Source organism: Narcine bancroftii, chromosome 2, assembly GCF_036971445.1.
Source record: "Narcine bancroftii isolate sNarBan1 chromosome 2, sNarBan1.hap1, whole genome shotgun sequence".
Classification (NCBI taxonomy): domain Eukaryota; kingdom Metazoa; phylum Chordata; class Chondrichthyes; order Torpediniformes; family Narcinidae; genus Narcine; species Narcine bancroftii.
The window spans coordinates 157,499,181-157,524,604 of NC_091470.1; the positions used below are offsets into that span (position 1 = coordinate 157,499,181).

Below are 25,424 nucleotides of genomic sequence, written 5' to 3' on the forward strand. Positions count from 1 at the left end.
TAGACAATTTAATGAAACGATGCCATACATCTGTTCATACTAGATAGATTACTGGGCTTTTTAAGTCTCAAACTGAGTCCAAGAAGTGCATTTTACTCCATCAGCTCAAGACATCATTGAAGAGTTAATTACTATTACAGTCCCTCCCACATGTATTATCTTCTTTGGCTTGGCTTCGCGGACGAAGATTTATGGAGGGGTAAAGTCCACGTCAGCTGCAGGCTCGTTGGTGGCTGACAAGTCCGATGCGGGACAGGCAGACACGGTTGCAAGGGAAAATTGGTGGGTTGGGGTTGGGTGTTGGGTTTTTCCTCCTTTGTCTTTTGACAGTGAGGTGGGCTCTGCGGTAATTCACAGTCAACTGACAGTGAAAATCAAAACCACACTTGAGAAAAATATTATTTGCTAAACAGTTCAGATCTTTGAAATCGACAATCTGCCGAGCTTTTCTACGGCGTACTAATTGTATAAGAACATAGAAAAGATTGGGATGCATCTTTGCTGTTTATTGAGTCAATCCCCAAAATTATAAAAGTGTTGGCAAATTTAAACTGTCAGTGCATCCACTTTCTATCATTGAACCTATTGCTTATTCTACTGCATGCACCAGTCTCCACATTCTTGCTTTGGTACATTTTCCTCTCAACATTGAATAAAATTTGTGTTACTAATAAGACCCCTGGAAGTTTAACAAACCACAGAACCGTTAGTAATCTCTGTAAGCAATTGCTGAAACCAGCCAGCATGGTGAGTGCAACTGTTGCTGGGGACCAGCAACCTCTGATCGCAGTCACGACTGACCCATGTCCTCCTGTCTTACTCATCACCTCCTATCCCTCTCTTGGCTGCAATCCACTCCCCAGCCAGAGGCTTTCTCAGTGGAACAAGCTCAGCAGCCAACAATCATATTAGAATGGGTGTGGCAGTACATGCAGCTGACAGCAACCACTGTGATGTAAAGTAACCACATCTGCAGTAAGCCTTTGTAGCTTGATGAATGGAGTCTACAATACAAGCACTGCAATGCATCATTGCTCTGTTCCAAAAGCCAGTCACATCTCTTTGGTAAAGTATTACCAAGTACAGTAGTTCAGTGTAGTGAGATAAGAGACTATGAATGAGGTTGGTATGGGGAAGATAATGCTGGAAAAGCTACAGCTTTTACACTTGTTCAGCAGGTACATGGTTCTTACAGGCTGCTTGGAAGAGAAATATCCCAGAAGGAGAAAGAACAAACTGACCATAGCACTGAGGCTCAGTAGACAGAAGGAACATAAGGTAGTAATTTAATTTTTTTTAAATTTAAACATACAGCACTGCATGGGTCATTGTAACAGGCCCTTCCAGCCCACGAGAGCGTGCCGCCCAAATACACAAATGAACCGATAAAACCCGTACATCTTTGGAAGGTGAAAGGAAACTGGAGGACCCAGAGGAACCCTACGTAAACACTGGGGTTCTTACAAACTCCTTCCAGACAGCACTAGATTTCAACCAGGATCGCTGGTGCTTTACTAGCGTTGCACTAACTGCTCCTTTGTGTTCGGGGATTGTACAGTAAGGGAGATCCAAACTGTTCTCTGCAAACAAAAGCATGATTCAGGAGTTGGCCTGCCCAGTGCTGGAGTTGAGGAGTAGCTTTCAGAGCTGGAGAGGAACTTAGAGTGGTAGTGGAAGGACCCAGTTGTCCTACTCCAACAAGGGACCAACAACACAGATGCTGAGGGAGTTAAAATCCAACCAAACAGAACCACAAAGCAATTCCTGGCTTGCTCCTTTAGCTACATGCAGATTGACATACAAGCACAATAACAGACCCCTTTAGCCAGCAATTACACCTATTTGACATACAACCCTGGTACATTTTGAACAGTGGGAGGAAACCAGAGCACACAGACACAGGGAGAACATACAAACTCCTTTAGACAGCACCAGATTCAAACCCGCGTGACTGGCGCTGTAACAGCATTGTGCAAACGACTACACTAACCATGCTGCCCTTGATCCTAGAGTTATACATTAGGCTAAAAGATTGAGCTAAATGGGGTTCAATTCATGGGATACTAGGAAAGGGAATTGTTCCATTTTTGAAGTGTTTCACTAAAATCAGATTGGGATCAATGTCATAACAAATTGAATAACTAGGGCTGTAGACAAGGCTTTAAATGAAATAGTTGGTGAGTGGGTTTTGAAGAGGAGAAACTTAGAAAATAAAGAGAAAGGCTAAGGAAACAGTGCAAAGTTAGATGTGATGAAACTTAGTTAACAGGAAGAGATAGGGCACATAAACATAAGAGCGTACCCCAGTCAGAGTGTGAGTGGGGGAAAAGACCAGCTCTTAATGCATACATTTATACTGGTTAATTAGTAGCACAATTAAAAAGAAATGAGTTTGTCCTAACAACCATTGCAGAGACTAGTTTGAAAATGAACCAATGTTGGGATGTAAATACTTCAGAGCACAACCTTTGAAAGTATTGGGGAAAAAGAGAAGAAAAAGAAGGGGAAACCAAGGGAATAGAAGCATCAGTAAAACCACGTCAGAATTTGGACAAACAATAAGTAGGATTAGTTTGAGCAGAGCTAACAAACAGCAAGCTGAAGGCAGAAAACATTGCTGAGAGTTGTCCTTGGGGCCCCCAAACCATAGAGGTAATGTAGGGCAGAATAAATCAAGAGCATTTGCAGGAGGTTTAGTATAAAACTGGGCAAAACCAATGTACCAGTCATGCTATGAGGTGTGGAAGATGGTTTCCTATCAGTGTTGAGGAATCACTGGCTGGATCCATTTAATTTAGTAATAATCTGCTAGTTAAAGGGCCTGAAGTGAAGAGTGAATTTTATATAAAGCTTGAAAGTGATTTAGTTTGATCTGAAAAGAGGATCCAGCTGAGGCGTGAAATAGCTGTAGAACATGGAACATTACAGCACAATACAGACCCTTTGGCCCATGATGTTGTGCCAACCTTTACAAACCTATCCCCAAAAAACTAAACCCTCCCTCCTCCTTATCCCTCTAATTTCCTTCCATCCATGTGCCTGTCTCTTAAATGCCCCTATGGGTTCCAGCCTCCACCATCACCCTTGGCAATGCATTCCACTTCTCTATATGTAAAAAAAACTTTATCCCGACATTGCCTCTGAACTTTCCTCCCTTCCCTTTGTTCAAGAAGTCCTCTAGTGTTTATTACTCCCAATCTTGGAAAAAGGTGCTGGCTGTCTACCTTATTTATAGACCTCTATTTAATCATCCTTCTTTCTCCAAAGAGAAAAGCCCCTGTTCTACTAACCTTACCTCATAAGACATATTTTCCAATCCAGACAATATCCTGGTAAATATCTTCTGCATCAGAAAAATGGCAGATGGAGTTCAGTCGTTTAAGTGGGAAATTATGCATTTTGGAAGGTCAAATTTGAAGACCGAGTACATGGTTATTGGTAGAATACTTAACTGTGTGGACAAACGAAGAGATGTTAGGGTGAAAATCCATAGGTCTCTCAAGGTTGCTGGACAGGTTGATAGGATGGTTAAGGCCTATTGTATCCTGGACTTCATTAATTGGAGGATTGAGTTCAGGACCCATGAGGTGATATTACATCTCAGGTGAGACCAGACAGAATATGGAGTTCAGTTCTGGTCACCTCATTATAGGAAGGATGTGAAGCTAAGATAGACTGGAAAATTGCTTTAAAATGTATGTCATTAAACAAATAATGGCTAATGTTCAATGAATTAATACATCATTTGAAACATGTCTATTACATATGTATTCTTAATGCACAATAACTCGAGAGTGGAAGTGTTCCAGCTGTAGCCGATAGGGGAAGTTAAAGATAATACTAGATCAAAGGAGAAAGCATGTAATGTTGCTAAGGAAGCAGACAATGAAAATCTCCTGGAAATAATGGAGAACAGCAGGCCTGGGATGGTTGAGGAGCTGAAAGAAATTAGCACTGGAGAAATTAATGGACTGTTTCCAACTCTTTAATCTAAAAAGTTGTAAATTGTTAATTTGAAATTTGGTATTTGCAACACACACAGGGTGCCAAGGTGAAGTCAAGCTGTGAAAGTGTGTGCGGGTGATGGGGTGAGTCTTGAATGAGCTCAGTGAACTGACCATTCCTACTAAACAGCGAGGGGATTAGTTGATGAACAGAAATTATCCCTGCAAATTTTGTCACATGGAGAAACCATTGCTGATAATTTGGCATTATCCTAAAGTTAGGGTGTCAGTCAGAACTGAAATTGAATTTCAGGCAAAATGCGTCTCCATCAAATACTGCTATCAATTCATATGCAATAAAAGTCCAAAAATCCGGATGCTAGAAATCCAGACCATCTGAGAATCCAGACTTTCAAAAACTCTCAAACTTTTTAAACTTAGCGGGATTTTGAGTGCATGCAAAGTGACACAGCGGCAACAAGTATCCATGCTTGTTGATGTTATTTTTCTTTAAAACTACTCATTTAGATAAATGAAGCTGTATCTGCTCATAAAAAACACAATCAAAATTTACCTGCTTGTCTATTCTTTTTTCCTCCTTAAAACTGAATTTTAAAAATAATGCCCCAAGAATCCGGAAAATATGAAAATTCAGATAGACCCAATCCTCAAGGATTTAGGGACATCACTGCAGCTGGATCTGAAGAAATGTATAAATTATTACAGCGGAAAATGCTTAAGGTTGATTTTCATAAATCAAGATTTAAATGGGAGAATGATTTATAAATTCAATTTGATGCAGATGGAGGAAGATAAATAGGGACACTATGACAAAGTTGTTTAATGTAAGGTATAGGTTGGTAACATATAATTTTATTAATCAATTGTACTTAACCCCAGAACATTTGAAAAGATATAAATTGAGGGATTCGGATTTGTGTTTTTGTTGTAATGAGCAGAAAGATACTTTTTTTGCATTCAGTCTGGTTTTGTGATAAGGTGAAGGGTTTTTGGATGAGATGGAGAAATTGTTTGCAAGACATCCTGAAAATACAATTTAATTTAGATCCAAAGATTTTTCTAATTGAGGAATTTACTGAAATGGTTTTGGTTAATAAATTAGATAAATTCCAAATAGCTTTTTTACGATTAGTGTTGCAGTAGCAAGGAAATGTATTGCACTTTCATGGAAAGATCAGATGGAACTTAATCTACAAAGATGGCATTCAGAAATGAGGTCTTGTATACCATTGGAGAAAATATCATAATGTACAGGACAAATATTATGTATTTAGGAAGATTTGGAGCCCATATTTGGATTGCTTTAAATTGAAAATTTGAGAATGGCAATGGGTGCAACTTCACCCGCACATTTTAAATGATGGAATGATTTAAGTTATTCTCCTTACTTTCTTTTTTTAGGGGGATTAGATATTTTAGGGGGATTAGATATTTTAGGGGATGGGGGGGATTACCATCTCTTGTAGGGTTTTCTGTAGTCTTTTTTCTATGTAACTATGTAGTATTTTTGGATAGTTGTTAACTTTTAATTTTGTAATTGTGGTTATAACTTTATCTTCTAATAAAATATAATATTCAAAAAAATATATAGGTCTGCATTTTGCAGCAAACAGATGTGTTCATGTAAAGCCCACTGGTAGAGGCATGCACCAGGATCTGTGATACACTCAGCATACCAGCATCAACCAAAGCTGAGTCATATGATGCTGTTCAAGTGCACACCAAGTGAAGGGTGCTCATTTTACCAGAGAGTGTGCCTCTCAGCATCTGACACTTCAACAAGAATAAGAGATAGAGTGTGAGAAAAGAGCCTATTGTATCCCTCACAGCACGACACCCTTCTCTATGATTTTCTGTGCAATTTAGAATGAGACATTCCTCGGGGTTAACCGAAGCCCAAACATTCTGGTACTAAGTAAAATCTAAGTAACATTCATTGTTCTGCGATGAGCTTTCTTTTGGATCATCCTTCCCAGTTTCAGCTGCTTCCTGACCACATCTTAGCATCACAGGTTTCCATCAACACCACCACATTTTTACCATAACAACGCTGAATCTTATGTGGGTCTCCATCTGAGGTGATGGAAGGAAACACTATGACACTGAGGTCATAATTAAATCAATTAACTAACACAAAGGGAAAGGATGATCAATCCCTCAACCAGTCTTTTCGTCATCCTGATTTTCCGTTTAAAAAGATTCATGCTGACGTCAATTTGCAGAATTTATATCTTTACCACTGTTACTGTGGAGTTGATTTAAATCTTTCTTTTAAAATATTTTTATTGAGTTTAACTTAATAATCCTATATACATGTTCTACTAATATATCAAAGGGATATCATAACATATAATATAATTAATATAAATGCAATTTACAACAAATTTCATCCATAACTGTTAATTTGACATTATTTGTTAAAATAATTATAAATATAAACCACTTGAGTTACATTATACCAACACTCATCATACCTTGGTATAAAATCTAAGTAATTGTTATGGTCTAGGACAATCATAATTAAACCATATATGATCAACTTATCTAAAAAAAATAAAACTAATACTAATCTAACCCCTCCCTTTAATCAAGGTTACATAATAGGATCATCTCTTTATTTTGTTGGCATTCTTCTGCAAAATATACTTCTTCAAAATTTATATTTCTATGGCATCAAAGCGAGTTTTAAACAGTGATCTTCCAAAAACATTCCAAGGATGAACTGATTTGATGAAGCATTGATTGTTCTCTTTGGAAAGGAGGAAGCTTCAAAGAGATTTGATGGAGATACTTGAAGCCATGTAGGGTGCATTTGGATAGGGAGAAACTGTTCCCTTTGCTGGAGGAAACAAGAACGAGAGGCATCGACTGAAGGTAATTGGAAAAAGAACCAAAAGTGGCGGAAGGGAAATAATTTTACACAATGAGTGTTTAGAATCTGGAACGGTCTGCTTGGGGTAGTAGTGGAGACAGGTTCAATTGCAGTGTTCAGAAGGGACCAGGATAAGTATCTAAAGAGAAAGTGGAACCAGCTCTATTGCTCTTGCAACTTTGACAGGTCAAATGGCCTCTTTCTGTACTTCAATCATTCTGTTATTTATAAAAATGGCTCCATTCCAATTGAATTTACTGCTCACCACAAAGCATATGTCCAAACTCACATGAAGAATTTATGCACTTAGATGTGTTCATGTAGTATATTTTTTTAGCTGCCAAGACAAAATTTTGTTTTGTTCTTATTGAATTTTCAGAAAAAAACACATCCAAGTCGAATCTGTTTATTTGTGGAGAAGCAGAAGCTTTCATAAGCTGCAGATGAGATGCAAACCATCTGTTTGTAATGAGATGCTGTAAAGATTTGGTTTAGCTCCTGATAGCATTTTTTTTGTGTGTATGCAAGAGGAAACAGTTTGTTCTGTCTCCTTGAGAACACAGGGAAAATTATTCTTGGACATGGAGATAGCTGTGAGTGTCCCATTTTTGTGAGGTCAAGTGTGTCAGTTTTTGACGTCCTGTAACTGTGAGGTTAATGTGTTGGTTTTGTTCGTCCTTTTTCAATGATGTTCATGTCCTCAAAGGTCCAGTTACTGAAAGCTAAATGTAATGGCTTCCAGACTCCTGTTACCATGACATTAGTGTACTGATGTGAAACACACTCTGCTGGAAGAACACACCAGGTCGAGCAGCAGCCGAATGTGCATTCTCCAACCAGATGGCATTAACATTGACTTCTCCAGTTTCTGCTAGCCTACTCTTGGTTCTCCCTCCTTTTCCCTTTCCCTTTGTCTTTGGTCCTCCAGCTCTCTACCATCTTCCCTTTCCACTCACAGAGCCAACCTTCCTTCCCCTGTTTGCTGGTGTGACCTCCCTCCTATATCCACCTATTACCTCCTGCTGTGGGTTCCTTCCCCTGTCCCTCTTCCCACCATTTGTTTGGGAGCCTGCCTTCATTTTGCTCAACTTTTGATGAAGGGCTCAAGCCTGAAACTTTGGTAATGTATCTTTACCTTTGCACTTTGAAATACATTGTTTGACCTGCTGAGTGTCCAGCCTTGTGATTTTATATTCAAGCAGCATCAGTAGGAGAACAAGATTGGTTGATGTTTTGAGCCCAAACCCTTCTTTAGGACTGAGGGAAGTTAGTACAGAGGCAGTGTAAAGATGATGTGATGGGAGGAATAATGCAGGAGCCCCGCAGGAGAATGGCCTACCGGGCAGTGGCAAAATATGATGGACAGACGCAGAGGTGTCGAGACACAAAGGGGTCAGGTGGAGGAAGATGAGCCATACAGGGAAGAATGGGTGATCAGAAAAGGAAAGCTGTCCATCACATTTTACCAATCTCGCATGGGTCCCTGCCTCACCCTGTCTTCTTTACTATGCTTCTGCACCAACCCCTCAGTCCAGTTGAAGGGTTTGGGTTCAAAATGTCAACCGTTCACTTTCTCCGGAGAGAAGCTGCTCAACCCACTGAGTTCCTCCAGGACATAGTGTTTGTCTTCAGATCCAGCATCTGCAGTCTCCTGTGTGTCTGACATTAATAGCATTAGATTTCTGTTACCAGAACATTCACATGTTGGCTTTGGATGTGAAATTAATATTTTGCTTTGGGTATCCTTATCTAAGTGTATTTACTTTCTTTGTCCTATTAAAGTTTGTTTCACGGATTAAAATTATCCTACCATGAGATTATATTTCAGATTTACTGTCAGAGTAAATACATGATGTCACATACAACCCTGAGATTCTTTTACCTGAGGGTGAAGCAGAATTACCACTTATTGGTAGTGCAAAAAAAACTATACACAATGTACACATGTAAACAAATCAATGTAAACAAACTGCAATACAGAGAGGAAAAATAAATAAAGTGCACAAGTAGGTCCTTAAATAAGTCTCTGAGTTTATTATTGAGGAGTCTGATGGTGGAGGGGTAGCAGCTGTCCCTGTACCTGGTGGTGCGAGTCTTGTAGCACCTACACCTCTTGCTTGATGGCAGCAGCGAGAACAGAGCATGTGCTGGGTGGTGTGGATCCTTGATGATTGCTGCTGCTGTCTGACAACATTGTTCCCTGTAGATCTTCTCAGTGGTGGGAGTGATATGCTGTGTCTACTATCTTTTGCAGGGCTTTACATTCAGGGACATTAGCTACATTAGTTTTATGTTTAACTTATTGCATTAGCTTTATGGTGTTACAGAGCGGCATGTGGAGCTCACTCACTCCGCCCCCTCCTCACGCTGCCTGCTCCTTTACGCCATCCATTCCCTCATGCCAGCCTTTCCCTTCGCCGCTTCCCTGCCCCACTCCCTCACGCTGCCTACTCCTTCAAGCCCCTCCTCCACCATGCTCTCTCATGCCACCAGCTCCTGACGGGGCTGTCAGGCAGTGGGGCGGGGGTGTCAGGCAGTGGGGCAACAGAGCAGTTAGGCTATGGGGCAACGGGGCTGTCAGGCAGGAGGGCTGTCAGGCAGGAGGGCTGTCAGGCAGGAGGGCTGTCAGGCAGGAGGGCTGTCAGGCAGGAGGGCTGTCAGACAGCAGATGGTAGGGGCTATCAGGCAGAAGGACTGTCGGGTAGCGGGGCGACGGGGGCTGTCAGCCAGCGGGGCGGCAGGGGATGTCAGCCAGCAACGTAGCAGAGCTGTCAGGCAGCAGGGTGGGGGGGCTGTCAGGCAGTGACATGCGGGTTCCTGTCAGTGGGGCAGATCCCACACATCCCGGCCCTTTGGCCCTGAGAAGCCAGCAAAAGAGCCAAGTTTCCATCTTCTATATAAAAGGTAAATTTGCCTTTTTCTTTCAACTTGAGCAGGCGATAACACGGCTTTTGTGCATAAAAACCCCAACGTGATTCTTGTGTTTGTTTAGCTTTGATTGTTTTGTTACTTTGAGCTTGAAATGTTGCTCTGAGTGTCCATCTATCTGAGGTTACAATGTGAGTTCTCAACTCATGTTAATGAGAGGGACTTTTGTTTTTGCTCTCTTATTATAGGCTTGAAATGGGCACAGTACCAACAACCAGTTCTAAATGATGAGCAGATAGCTGCTCACCTGCATTTTGCGTGTGTAAAACTGATTTCACATGGAATAAATCCCTGAATACCATATACAAAACCATCTTTTTTTACACTTGGGAGAAGAGCTAAATAATGAAAGGGAACATTCTACAGGCCGACCAATCTCCAAGGGCCACAGGGGAATATATCAGAGTGGAATTCTGTTCTTGTAAAGATATCAAAGGCACTTTTTGGTGTGTAGATATTTAGATCTTAAATACACCAAACTAGGGACATTCATCGCAGCTTAGAGCACTTGAATTAAGCACTGCAGAAAGAGGGTGGTGCATGGGCATAAATTTACTTCTGAAATGTTTATAGGTATTGGCAATGAAAAGCAGAATGGAAGTCCTTTTAATCCAGAGTCTGTGGGAACTAGTAAATTAACAGAAAGATGTAACTGATTCCCAGATTCCCTTACAAATGCCTTTGAGCCAAGGTTTTTTTCTCTTTTAGAAGGCCATAATTTTAAATTATATTTTAAAATTAGATGTACAGCACGATAACAGGCCCTTTTGCTCCATGAGCCCGTGCCACCCAAATACACCAATGAACCTGCAATACCCATATGTTTTTTTTTAAATGGAAACCAGAGCACCCAAGGAAAACCCAAGAAGATATGGGGAGAATGTACAAAGTCCTTACAGACAGTGCCAGGTTTGAACCCAGGGTGCTGGCACTGTAATGACGTGGCACTAACCGCGCTGCCCCTACACATGAAATTTAGTGATTTATTTAATATTCATACCTCAGCTGCTACTCTAATCATTTGTTCTGAGGTTTATTTAGCATCAAGTTAATTCGCTGTTCAGCCACTTGATTCCGACAGTACAGTTGGGTTCTGAATGGCCTTTCAGAGAAAGACACCTGGTGAAGGAGCAATTGCTTCGCTGCAAGACACCACCAAGGTGTAAGGTGGTAGGAAAGATGACGACATGATCAGAACATAGTGATTAATGACATCATCTGGGGTTTTAGAAGGAAGGAAGGGAAGACTTACTGAGCAACAGCTTGGAAAGAGTGAGTTGGAATTTCAATCCAGCGAGAATGCAGTGTTGAAGAATATGCAAAATGAAACGAAGAGTTGGAGGTTTCCGATGAATGATGATGTATAATGCAGGATGTCAGGTGAAAAACAGCTGCAGAGACAGGACATCCAACATAGATGTGTACAATGCAGGGCAACAGATTGGAAGCCTCATAGTGTAGGGCACTCAATGAAAGTTCAGAACACAAGACTATAAGCAAAGCTCCACAGAGCAGGGCACTAAGTGAGAAAGAAAACTGTACTGAGCAGGACACAAGGTGAGAGATGAAGCTAAACAGAGCAGAGAGCTGCAGACGAGAGACTGAACCACATGGTACAGGGCACCAAGTGAGAGGTGTACACAGTTCATGATAACACACGAGAGATGGAACTACACAAACAAGTTATTAGGTGAAGGACTGATGACACCAAGGGGAACACCAGAGCTACAGAGGGCAAGAGCAGATAACAGACTGGGCTGAACCTTACGGCCAAGTGTAGAATCAAGTCCCACTAATTTAAGGCATCAAGTATATGACGTAATCGAAGATGACTGCCACAGATGAAGGGTCTTGACCCATAAGCTGGTGAAAGCAATGACAGATTTTTAAAAGGTTCTGCAGTTTTTCCTAAATTAACTAGAATTCCAAAACAAATAGATTGTTAACTTTAACAGCAGAGAATGTACATGTTTCGATGCTGAATGTTTTCTGAACTTTTTTCCATATTAACCATCACTATGGAACAAAGTCGATGAGGGTGTCTGCTTCAGTAGCCAATTTACACTGTCCATTGAAGACTTTGATCCAGGCCTGTGGCATTTCATCTCAGCAACAACTGAAGGCTCTGGGAGTGTTAGATTAAAAAAAAGACTGAAGTCAAAGATTCGATCCCTTTTTAAAAACAGAAATTATTGGAGAAATACAGTAAAACCCCTTGTATTGGCACCTATGGAGATTGGTAGATGCTGGATAAGCAAATTTTACTGTTGTTTAAGGCTGCGTGTTGCATGAATGGAGAACTAATGGCAATGCGCGCTAATTAAACTTCCGTAATTTTTTACCCTTTTATTTTCCACAATATTTTTTCACCAGAAAATGGGAATTTTTACAGTAAAATAGTTGTATTTTTCTGCTAGTCACTAACCTATCAGTAAAGTTGACAAAGTCATAAATGTTCCTTCTTGTGGCCTCTTGAGTCATATGTACCCTAGTATAAGATGGAAAATATAGGATGAAATATGCTGAATAACTGTAACCTGCTACCTATTTCTAGAACCACACAGGAAGTTAAAGCACTTTCCAACTAGATTGTTTTGCGAAGGTAATGAAATGAATATGGCAGCTTGGGGAAATACAATTCAGTCTGCGTAGAACAGCTTGTCTGCATGCCTCGCTGGAACTGTCATCACAATCTCTGTCCCTGTGGCAATCCTCAGTGTTTTTTCTTTCAGACTAATTGATGATTGAAAACATTCTTTGCTCAAGCCATGTACAATCTACCTTATCTATTCTGTTTTCTCTGCCAGACCATTTCACATCTACCCATTCATGAAGGCTAGAGAAAGGAAATGCAGTGGATGTTTTGTATTCGGACTTTCAAAAGGCCTTTGACAAGGTGCTGCACGTGATGAGGCTGCTTCACAAAATGAGAGCGCATGGAATTACAGGAAAGATACCAGCATGGGTAGAGCATTGGCTGATTGGCAGGAAACAGAGTGGGAATAAAGGGATCCTTTTCTGGTCGACTCCACAGGGCTCGGTCGGTGTTGGGGCCACTGCTTTTTATGTTGTACATAAATGATTGAATTTCAGTATAAATGGCAAAGTGTGCAGTTGATACAAAGATCGGTGGAGGGTCAGGTAGTGAGGAGAAAATGTAGAGGCTGCAAAGAGACTTGGATAGATCGGGAAAATCGGCAAAGAAGTTGCTTAATGAAATACAATGTTAGAATGTGTATGGTCGTGCACTTTTGTAGAAGGAATGAAAGGCAGACTTATTTGTGATGGAGAGAAAATTCTTAAATTCAGAGGTGTAAAGGGATTTGGGAGTCCTCGTGCAGGATACCCTAAAGATTAACCTCCAGGTTGGTGAAGAAGAAGGCAAATGCAATGTTGGCATTTATACCTAGAGGAATAGTATATAAGAACAAGGATGTGATCCTGAGGTTTTATAAGGCACTGGTGAGGCAGCCTCACTTGGAGTACGGGGTACAGTATGTGCTAGCAGTGGAGAGGTTTCAGAGAAGATTTGCATGAATGATTCCTGGAATGAAAGGATTACCACATGAGGAATGTTTGATGGCTCTTGAACTGTACTCCTTGGGGTTCAGAAGAATGCTGAAAGATCTGGATAGAGTCGATGTTGCAAGGTTGTTTCCCATGGTAGGGGAATCAAGGACATGACGGCAGAACCAGGATTGAAGGGTGCCCATTTAAAACAGAGATCCGGAGGAATTTCTGTATCAACTGAGTGGTGAACCTCTGGAATTTGCGGCCACGGGCTGCTGTGAAGGCCAGGTCATTGGGTGTATTTAAGGCAGAGATTGATAGGTATCTGAACAGTCAGGGTATCAAGGGCTATGGGGAAAAGGCAGGGGAATGGGGCTGAGTGGGAGATTGGATCAGCTCATGATGGAATAGCAGGTGGACTCAACAAGCTGAATGGCCTGCATTTGCTCATGAATCTTATGAACTCTACCTCCTGCATTTCATCTACAGACTTGACACCAACCATTTAGTCTCCTCCTTCAGCTGAGCAGGTAATATCTACCCTCTTCATAGCCAGACAATGATGGGTAAATCTGCAACCTGAACTCAATCATGTTTTTAAGTCCTAAATACACATTTGTGCAATTACATCCTGACTCCCTGTTATCAGCAAACACCAATTCTCCACCCCACCCCTACCCTCCCTATCCAAAAGTGCCAACAACAAAATATCCCGGTGGATATTTGTTTACCTTAATCTCGCTCTTTCCCTATCCCCATTCTGTTCTCAGGCAAAGATTGTTCCAGTTCCCTTTATTTGTAACGCTAATTAAAATATCAGCGCAGCATTTCCCAACGACTAACTCAAATCAATCCAATTGTCAGCCAAGAACACTTCAGTGGATTACGCTTTTTCACAAGTACAGTAAAAGTCCAAAACTCTGGACCATCCGAGAACCCAGACTTCTTGAAAACTCTCGGCTTCTGTGTGAGTGCTTGTGTAAGTGCCACAGAGGCACAGCAGCAACAAACGACCGCGCAGGAGTCGTGAAAATGTAAGAGAAAAGAAAAAAAATTTTTTTGTATTTTACATGAAAAAATGTTTTGTCAATAAATTATCAAAATTTACCTGTTTATCCTCTTTAAATTTTAATTTTAAAAGTACCACCCGAGAATCTGTAAAATCAGAAAATCTGGACCGACCTAATCCCTCTGCAGATTTCAGGATTTTTACTCTATGTAAGAAAATGTTTCTATGAGGTTGCCAAGTCATTCATGTCACATTTATTGTCACAAGATGGCAGATATTTACGAAAATATTGCTGCTTCTCATTCCATGCACTATATGTATAGTCATGATTGTTTATTTTGAGCATGGTGTTTGAATTAAAACACATTTTGACTTTGGTATTATATGGACTGTATGTTTAAAAAAAAATTGTGCTGAGGATTTATTCCTCCCTCTTGAGGCATTCTGTTTTTCACAACCTTCCTGACAGAGCAGAGTTTATAGATTCTCAAAGTTTTCAATAGGCCAAGAAAATCAGCAGTTGAAATTCATGTATCATTGATTGTTCTCAGAATTTCCACAGGGATGTGCGAGTTGGAGCCAACACTCTGCTGGAGGAGAGCAGCTGATGTGACCAGTTCTAATCCAACACATTTGTTTCTCATTTTCTGTGCTACTTTCAATTACGGATTGCAAGAGGGGGCTATTTAATATCATTCAGTAGAACCACTGAATTAATACTGAATATTTTGATGCATCATTGTTTTGCGAACAGTTCAAATTAGTAACACAATACTTATGCAAAATGCTGCTTGTTTACGAAAACAATTTCCATTATACAGATTCAAATGCACCTCCTCTTCTCTGACCTACATTTAGCTAATCTCAATATACATCTCCCTCCTCACTGACCTGCCCTTGTTCCCTGCACCCCATCTGATCAAATTCAGGACTCATTCTTCCCCACAAATTTTTGCCAATTTGTCCAATTGACCTATAGCCTTTACCAGTTTTACCTGGCCTCTGGTTCTCAGCTTATGAACTTCTATACAGTTCTATCCAACCTACTCAGCATATGGCCTCTAAAAGCACTTAATAATTCAGATTTAAACTCCTGCTCATCTGTTTCCCTCTGGCTTAAGAAGCACTTTGAGCTAACTAAATATTTTTGTCATTTCTCTCAATACAGTTTATCCAGCATCTTGGATAGTTTTTTGTGCTTCAGGCTGTACAAATACAAATTGTACTTTAATTAACTTGCAGCAGGAATTTAAAGGGACTTGTTTGCATTATTGAAGAAAGCATAGACATTACCTTTAACAACCTTGAAAGTTTAATGCAAGCCAATGGATTGGATACAGGAATGTGTACATAGATAAATACAATACACAAAAGTGTTGGAGAAACTCATGAGGATGTGCAGCGTTCTTTATGAAGCAAAAATATATAATCAAGCCCTTCATCAAGGTATGAGCAAAGAGCAGACAGGCACCTGAATAAAGTAGTGGGGGGGGTGTGGGCAGGGGCAGGGCACAGGCAGGATGTCATAGGTGGATAAGGGTGGGATGGCAGAAGAGAAAAATATCTGGGAAGTGATGGGGAGGGAAAGATAGCTCACTGAATAAAATGGAGAAAAAGAAACAGAGGGATAGGGAAAGAGGGAAACTGGAGAAGTCTACATTAATGCCTTTTGGTTGGTGAGTGTCCAGAAAGTATATTAGGTGTTGTTCTCCAATTTGCAGGTGGCCTTGGTTTGGCAATGCATGAGGCCATGGACAGACATGTGGGTGTGGGAGTGAGGCATTGAATTAAAATTCTTGGCCACTGGGAGGTCCCCATTATGGCACTGGATAGAGCGAAGAAATTATTGAAAAATATAGGCAGTTGGCATTAGATGGTCATTTTGGTAACAGTAATTTGAGGAGATCATATATTTTGAAACAAGTAAAAAGGGGACTCAGAGAGTTGACAGAGACTCGGTGCGTTAACTAACAGAGACTCAGTGAGTTAATTCATTCCTGGTTTGTGAACAAACACTAGGGACCGTTCCTGGTTCAAAATAAGGGGATGCCGTTTAAAGGAGAATAGCACAAGAAAGAACGTAATATAACTCATCATTGGATGAGGGAGAGCAAATTAGCCGAGGAATGTCACTGCCAATAGCTATCCAATAAATACATTTTTTTTTAAATAAAAGCTTTTCTGTGATGTCCTATGAAGACAAAATTGTTTTCTGCTGCACTGTCCCTATGATTCAATGATCTGCTGATCTCCATATGCAGTCTCATCTGTATCAGTTCACAATATGTGAGATGCAAGAATCCAATATCCTGGAATTAGACCCAAAATGAATCATTGCTTTGGAAAAGGACATTTCCCAGGATGCATAGGAACTAAATAATCATACAATTTATTGATGATTTTGTCTCATTAAATTGTTATTACTTTTTCCTTTCTATTGCAATTAATTTGCGAGTTGTTCCAAGGCGCTTGATTATATCTTAATAGTGAATTAATTATATAAGAGTTGATGTGACCACTCCACCCCCCCCCCCCCCCCCACAACTTGGACTGTAACTTCATGTTGGATTCTGTTCTGCTACTCTGTTCTTAAACCAATAAAGAGCAATTGTTTTTACTCAAGTAGAGTTGTGTTTCCAAAATAAATGGTAACACTGCCCACCATTTCCGATCAACAAAAGTTTTGGCTTTAATTGGTGTAGAACCAATAAGCTTTTGAAACAAGGTCTCTCGTCTACACCAGATTTACCACCCATGGAAGGCCAGTCTGTCATGGGTGTGGGGGGGTGGGTCAAGAAATTTTTCCTTGGACTTCCAAGTAGACCTGTAGGCCCAGTACAATAACAAAATAAATGGTTTCTCCATGTAAAAACACAATCCTGGATAACTCAGCAGGTCAAACAGTGTACTTTATGTAGCAAAGATAAAGATGGATGACCAATGTTTCAGGCTTGAGCCCTTCGTCAAGGTTTGACAAAATGAAGGTAGGTGTCCAAAATAAAATGGTTGGGGGGAGCAGGGAGAGGAGCACAGTCCCACATGCAGGAAGTAATAGGTGGAATTGAATTGAAATGGTCCAGATTTGGCACATAGGAAGAGGCTTAATGTTAGGTACTGCACAATTTTGAAATAATAATGGCATCTCTGCTTGGTTCTGGGATCCCTTCCCTGCCACTGCAGCACCTGCAGCTGAGTTTCTCTGGGTTTAAATAAGTGGTTCACATTACCTTGGGAAGTGAGTAGATGTACCATGATAGGAAAGCATCCAGTTTTTCATCTGCTGATTTTTTTTTTGATTTTCAGGTGAATGGACATCTAGATTACATGAAGCAAATGGACACAATATTGAAGGCCGTAGGCGTGAAGACTAAGGATTGTAGGCTCGAAGACAAATGGGATATTGGCCCCAGTCCTAACCCAGGTGAGAGATGTACAAATAAAGAAGAGGGGCCTTTAGATAATTCAGAAATCAAGTCTGCTGGATCGAACAAGTCACAAATAGCCATTTATGGGTCCTCTGACTCTTTGTTGGAAGGTGACCCCGTGGAGACACCAGAAACAAGCCATCATTCCCCTGGTGCAGAAGGTTTGATCTCAGTGGAACAATCCATGCTTTCTCCTGATGAAGTTAGAACTACGGATCAGGAATAATTTTTTGGAGCACCTGACCAAGAAAAATGTTAATTAAATATTGAAAATCTGGTAGTCCTGGAATCTGGCATCAAGTATTTTCAGCAAACTGAGTTAAATTGATGCATAACCAACTGAACATCCAGGGGAATCAATGTAGTTTCCATGCACTGTGTTTGCTGTAGTGGGAGATTGGACCAACTGGTGATTTGTGCACCTTCTCTATTAAAGCCTTATTAATTATCTAATGTATTAATTAACTAATGTAATTTAATTTTGGACTGGAATATTATTTAATTGTTGTAACACTGCTGTATTAGAAGTGAGCTGCTCACACAAAGGAACCTCTTGCCATCTGTAACCCAGGGCTCTCCTTCCCTACAGATTCTAATTAGGTTTCAGGATCAATTTAACCCCTTCTGTGCTGAGTCAGCTGGTTCTTATTTAGATTCCGTAAGAACAGACCTTTAAGTCAGATTCTTAATCATTCATCCACAACCCTCTGTGATCTATCAAATTCTTCAAATCCAATGAGTCTGCTGTCACAGAAAAAGTATCCAAGTTTATGGTTGTGAGGCCTTGACTGTAATCTTGTATTGCTTAAACCTTCTTCTAATATTCATTTATGTTTACTTGAGGAATAAACACGGGTTAGGAACCAGAAGGAAGCCATACACCATGAATTGGTATTTTCAAAGAAGAGGTGCGAAAAGAACTTCAGAAATTTCTGACTTGAACAGGCAAAATAGCAGTTTGTCGGTCCATGGCTTCATGCACTGCCAAACCGAGGCCACTAGCAAATATTCCGTCTGTGTGCTTTCTAATCAATGCCATTAACATTGGTTTCCGTTAGGTCACTCCCCATCTCCCTCTCTTACCCATTCCTCTGTCTCCTTTCTTCCAGCTCTCCACCCCCTTCCCTCTTCATTCAAAGACCTATCCCCTCCCCCTATCAGCTTATTTTCTCTTCTGCCCTTCCACTCATATCCACTGCCCCACACCCCACCTTGTTATTCAGGCATCTGCAAGCTTTTTGCTCATTTCATGATGAAAGATTTGGGCCCAAAATGTTGGTTATTTATCTTTGCTACATAAAGAACGTTGAGTGATTTGCTGAGTTTCTCCAGGATTTTTGTGTAAACTATAACTACAGCATTTGATTTTTTTGTTTAACAATTTGTAAAGGTGAGATATTAAATCTCAGAGGGTAGGAGACACCATAATTGAAAAGGAATTCCAGTTACTTCTAATATCAGTGTAAGAAAGCATGAAAAATAATGTTATCAATGTACAATGAAGCAAGTAGCAGACAGTGTGTGTGTCTATATAGTCTGCTATAGAATGACATACTAATGTTATTGAGACAGAAACAAAATATATCAGCGAGAGTAGGAGAACAGCGTAGATGAGAGAGTAAAGCAAATGTCAGTGAGAAAACAAATAGAGCATTAAGGTATTAGGAAAGAGAGAATGGAACATTTCAATATTTGTAAGAGCGGATAGCAGGATACATTGTGCAGAAATAAGATCACATTGTCAACAAAATTAATGAACTGATGGTTAAAATAACTGCTTGGATCTTTGGATTTTAAAGTCTGAGTAATTTGCTTTCATTGCACGTTACCAATCTGACATTCCAGAGAATAGATGCAATACTGTGTGTTTACATGGAGGTGTAGTTAAAAAAAGTTCTGATCTGGCTGTACAATTTGCTCGAGCTCTGAAGGGCTCTTTCTAGCAATTCACCAGGGAAGTCTGTCATTTCATCTGTAATCTTTTCCTCATTCCTGTTCACCCATGGTTACACTGACCTCATTGTGCTCAGGAACGGATCCTTGCTGTGGTTTCCCTAATTATCCTCGATGAACCATTTTTGGAATGAGTAGATGAGAAAGATTGCTGGATATTTTGGATTATGCCGCTCACCCCAAAGGTTAAAGGTCTGCACTAACCTAAACTATACAGATGGATAATTATAAATGATTTCACACCCTTGTTTCATCTCTCTGTTTTGGTTTGCCTCATGCTTCTGAGGTCTGAGCTCTCATTGGATATTTTGAAGATGATGTAATGTTTTCCTCCATGTGCATTACTCCATGTACAATTTTGATGGACAATAACAATCCAGATGTGATGGTGCATAAAGAGGGATGAAAATTAAAATGAGAAATCACACAGAGGATGATGATAAACGTTACCTTTGCCTCCTCAAGCACAAACCCCTTCACCCCTGTGGGATTCGAAGAAATATATCTATGACTGTGAAAGCAAATGAGGTGAGGTCAGGTAATGAAGGTAAGAAGACTGGCCTCAATTATTGTAAATGACTGGGTATGTTTTGGAGTGTTGTGTTGCAATATCAGTGATTCATCTCTGAAACAATCATGGACATTTAAAATGTTTAACACCTTCATGTGACCATTTGTAATTATTTTCTCTCACCAGTGACTCTCTGATCTCCTTTAGTGCAGTGTTGCTAGTGAGTGGTGGACACTATTAGTCAGGTTGGAACAGGCAAATGTTCCTCACTAAGTTGCTAACCGGGCTATATGAGTTATTCATGCACCTAGGGCAAAAATAATTGACATAACTAAAACCAAGAGTGAAATAACAAATCTGTGTAACATCACTTATAACTATGTGAACAACAGAGTATCAAAGAGTGACTTACAAATGCTATTTAAAATTCCAAGCATTTCTGAATTTTTTTTTTAAAGTCATTAACTCTGGTTCTCTTCCTTCAGATGCTTCCTGACGTGTATTTTCTGTTTTAATTCCAGACAGTAATTGGCTAGTTATCCTGGTTTTGTGTAGGTTTCCAGTGTTTTCCCTTTCTGTCCTGTCCATGTGTTGCCCTCCCTGCTGTGTACACTGCGATTTTTGCACAAGGAGGCTTGTTTATGCTTCACGAGATCTGAGGGATGAATGAACCGAATTACTTTGTTCACATGCACACTTTGAGTGTGCAACTATAGGGGTAGCACCCAGATGAAACCAACCAATGGAACGTTTTCCATTAAGACTGTCTCTCTACAACAGCCCACGTGGAGCATTAAGGGTCTGTTATCTCCAGTACATTTTAGGGTTCATAGTGGCTATCTCCAATCAACTGATGGTCTCTCAATTCTAGTCCACTAGGGACATCCACTTGATCTCACTGCAGTTGAGGCGTGGATATCGACCCCATTGGGGTGTTCAGTTGGTTTGAGTGGAGTTCCTGATCAGTCTGCTCCAGATCAAAAAGTTGCAGTGAATCCATTCCAGTGGTGTCCTTGAACCTGCCCTCAGTCCTCTCTTGTGGGAGGCCCAGAGGCAGGGTATGGTCATTCGGCTGCACAGTAGATTTGGCCGAATCCGTTTCTGGCAGAAGAGCCAACATATTTCTCAGAGTCAGGCCCAGCCGCGGCCCACTGTTGGAGTTTCTCGCAGTGAAGGACACCACACTCGGCCGCCTCTCCAACCACCGCCGGTAATACGGAAGATACCTGGCCATGGCCCGTTTGAAGTCTCGCATGAAGAGAGGGTAGATGATGGGGTTCATGGTGCTATTGCAGTAGCCAAGCCAGGTTAGAACGTCAAAGAGAGAGCCAGGGATGCAGTCACAAATCGCCTGAGGGACAGACAGGGAGAAAGGCAAAATAGCGCCTGTGATTCCTTTATCACTTGATAGAACCATAATATTCATCAAAGTCCCTGAAACCCAACGGGAGACAAGGAATTGGAGAGGGGGCGGGTGAACCACTGCCATCATCGCGTTCAATGGGGTGGACTGTTCCCGGAGATTGTATCTAGTGGGATGATCTCTTTGCAACTGAAAGTCCCAGAGCCAACCTTTCAAGTCAGAAATGACAGACTTGGAAAATGTGGAATCTCTTGGTGTACTGAGCGTCGAGTTCCACGAAGGGCTTTATCTTAAAGCAGCCTCTCCAGGCAACATGCATTATGTGCGTGGGGGAGGAAGGTAGAAACAGGCTGAGACAAGGGCGGACGCAGGCGAGAATAGGGCAGAAGCATTGTCGTTGTGTTCACATGCATGAGGAAGAGATCAGCAAAGGAATGCGAGATCGAAGCACGAAGGCAGGCAGGTACATGCATAGACTAGCAGATATGCAAGGAACAAAGGCTTGTGTATTCAGTGGCTTGGACTGGCAATCATTTTGATTGGGGATGAATTTCTGTGGAAGAGTGCCATGTTTCCAGGAATAGTGTACGTCACTGCTTGCTTGGGGACTTCGGCGCTTTGGTTCACGACTCTAGAAACGCAGATCTAAGGAATGGGATGTTAATGTTTTTTTTTAATGTAGGAGGCCAACGGTCACATTGAAGTGTTTGGATGTTGAGTGGGTTAAAGAGGCCACGGAATAACTTTGAAGCGAGAGTTGTCGCAGGTGCAGAGATTCCAGCCAGGTGGAGAGTGGATTCTCCTTCGCCTGCCAGGATGAATACTCACCTGCGTAACATTTGCCACAAAGAACGGCAGCCAGGCTACAAAGAACATTCCCAGCAAAATTCCCAGAGTCAGACTGGCTTTCAAAGCTCTCTTACTGTGTGTGGTGGTGAATTTTCTACTGTCATTTCCTCCCGCTGATGGATTCCGGGCTCCCCCGACCTGCAAATAAGAACGACGAAAGTCTGAACGCTGCGTTTTTGAACGCGGGCACTTAAGAAGGGAAATCCAATCACGTCCTCCCTACGAGTGTAACTCTCAATTCTGGGATGGAGGGGATCAGAAGGGCGGAGGGTGGGGCTTCCCAGCAAGGAGATTAAATCCCTACTTAGTGCTGTAATTTTTTTAAATTAAAACCCTGAGAAGATTAGGCAAATCTTCCCAAAAAAGAAACTGCTGGATGTTTTATAAATTTCTTTGAACAAAATTATGCACGCTCCTGGGAAAGGTAACTTCCCAAATTACATCTGGCCCCACCTCCATTCTGAACCTGGTTCCCGCTGTACATCTGGACCTAGATTCCTTCTGGACCTGGTCCCTGCTCCACATCTGGCCAATCTCCATTCTGCACCTGGTCCCCGCTCTACATGTGGACCGTCTCCTGTACCTGGGACGGACCAGCCTTGGCTTTTCCAGTGGTCGGGACTGGGCGTCAGCCCCTGAGTCCAGGGCGCTGTCTGAGGTGCTGAAAGCAAACGCTCACGCGTCCGAGGTTGCTATCAGAACTAACCTCCAAGTGAAGTGTCCTTACTGTACTCCTGCTCCCATACCATTGGTTCACAGTTGGCTACTGAATATAACCAGCATTGTGAAAGCGGTAAACGAAAAATCATTAACCTCCTTACTCGGATTGTTCATCACGTTCCTGTGGGGAGGCCGGGACTGTTCCACGGGACAATCGGTGTCCCTTTCCCGCAACCCCCACCTGTTCCCTTCTCTCCGATGTTTTCAGCGAGAACACCCAGAGCTCACGCTAACTCATCCACTATTCGCAGCGACTCGGTTACCTGTGGGGGGTCATCTGAAGTGGTGGCCGCATTGTTAGTCAGAGTGGCTACCTGAACGGCTTGTCTCCTGGCCTCCGTCAGGATCTGGCAGTAAGTGAAGCAGATGGCCACCGAAGGCAGGAAAAAGGTGAGACACGAAACTATGAGAGCGTAGGGCAGGCTGACCAGAAGTCTGCACTGAGCGCCCGGCACCTCCACCTCGGCTGTGGAATTGAACACCTGGCTCTCAAAGTCCATTTCATGCCACCCCATCTCAATGGGTAGAAAAGATGCCAAGCCGGCCAGTGTCCAAGTGGTGCAGACGAGAACGAGAGCTCGGCTGGAAGTCATCCTCAGCTTGTACTTTAGGGGAGAGGTGATGAGGAGATATCGGTCCAGGCTGATGACACACAGGTTCAGAATGGAAGCGCTGCAACACATCACATCAAAGGACGACCATACCGAGCAGAAGTCACCGTCCAACACCCACCTTCCATACAGTTCGTTCAACATGGCCGGGGGCATCACAACCAACCCCACCATGAGATCGGACATGAAGAGAGAGACGAGAAAGTAATTGGAGATGTTGCGCAGAGAACGCTGCGTAAAAGTAAGCAGGATCAAAAGGAAATTGCCGGTGACCGTCAATAAGATGATGAGGCAAAGGAAGGTTGCGACCCACGCACTGCCCTCCGGGGCCGCCAGCTCCTGTCGCTCGGTGGTGTTCCCTTCGGCTGACGCTGCCCTCTCCATGTGAACTGCCGACGGGGCGCCGCAGCGGATGGCAATGGTCGAGCGTGACGGGGCAGACGCAGGCAACAGTTGGAGCTTGTCACACGTTGTGTGAAACTGCACTCGGTTCCTGATTTCCAATTGCAACTGCGGCTCAGCATCGAGTACAGAAAAAAGTGATGGTGACGCGCAGAGAACGGACATCCATGCCCACCACAGCCCTGAGCGCGTCTGAACAGCAGTGTGCCCCAAAGGTCGTGAAATCCCTGGTCAAATCCGCAGCTAACTCGCCCAAAGGATCCATCCTGCCCTCACCTCCACCCCCACGACTGTCTCACACGTTGGGTAACGCGAAGGAGAACGAGTGACAGAGAATTGTTAATGAGAACCTTCCGAAAGAAAGATTTTCTTCCCGAAGCCGTCCTTTTCTGGGGTCTGGACGAGTTCAGGTATCGTGGGGGGGGGGGGGGGGGGGGGGGTGGTGTCCAGTTCGGCACAAGTCGACCGAAGATGAGCACTCTGAGCAGTTTCGGTGTCCCCCATCACCTAGCAGCCAACCACAACTCAATATGAATAAAACGACTCCATTTCCTCTACTCTTTAAATTGTAATATTTCATCGTTGACAAGACCATTGACTATTCCCATCTCTAGATGCCCATCAGTAGACTGGTGCGTTAATCGTTGTGAGTTTGGAGTCACTCAGTAGACTAGATCTGATAAGGATGCTGATTCCTTAAGGAAGGAAATGGGTTTACAATCATCCAGTCAGTTCATCTTTACTAAACCAGGTGTAGGCAACTCACCTTGTCCACATGCTGTCACCAAGCATGCTTCATAGATTTCCAGAATAGAGTAAACAGCTCATGGATCCATCTCAAAGATTCCTTGATCATTTGGAATATCTTCATAAGTCGCTGATCCATGTCTGCTCAAAGTCTACAAGGAGCATCTATAGGCACTGAGCATCCCATGGTTTTCCAAGGAGATCAGGCAGAAACTGCAAAAGGAATGTAGAGACCCTAAACAGTTCACCTACTTCATCACCAAGCACCTCCTGCCCCACTCTGGGTGAACCTTCCATAGACCCAACCTTCTCATCCCCCTCCTCTTGTCGATATCACTTCACCGGTGATTTATTCAAGCTAGGGTAATACCTCTAACTTCTCTCCAGGATCTTGCTTAAGTGTCTGGTCTTTTCTAGAGAAAAAAAATGTAAACATCAGAATGGAATCTTGTTCCGTTCCGCTGGTCTGATTTGTGCCCTTTCAAAATTCAATGTTGGGATTTTTTTTTAATGTGCAGGCAGCTGAGAATAGGTTAGTCCAGAATAACCATAATGTCCA

The 25,424-nt window shown here is 42.1% G+C and overlaps 2 protein-coding genes across 8 annotated transcripts in view; one reads left to right on the forward strand and one right to left on the reverse strand.

Annotated features, from left to right (window-relative positions):
- tmco4 (transmembrane and coiled-coil domains 4) overlaps positions 1–20,327 on the forward strand; it is a 93,165-nt gene extending 72,838 nt beyond the window's left edge. For all 7 annotated transcript variants that reach the window (XM_069918798.1, XM_069918800.1, XM_069918802.1 and 4 more), the window contains one exon: positions 17,588–20,327. In XM_069918798.1, the coding sequence (XP_069774899.1) occupies positions 17,588–17,935 (348 nt within the window). In that variant the 3' untranslated portion in view covers positions 17,936–20,327. The remainder of the gene's footprint in view (positions 1–17,587) is intronic.
- Positions 20,328–20,636: 309 nt separating this feature from the next.
- On the reverse strand, positions 20,637–24,100 carry htr6 (5-hydroxytryptamine (serotonin) receptor 6). The gene is made up of 3 exons (XM_069918817.1): positions 23,369–24,100; positions 22,365–22,523; positions 20,637–21,524 (listed from the first exon to the last, which is right to left on the reverse strand). Exons 1-3 carry the CDS (start codon positions 24,098–24,100, stop codon positions 21,069–21,071), a joined length of 1,347 nt encoding a protein of 448 aa, XP_069774918.1. The 3' UTR covers positions 20,637–21,068.
- Between the last annotated feature and the right edge of the window lie 1,324 nt (positions 24,101–25,424).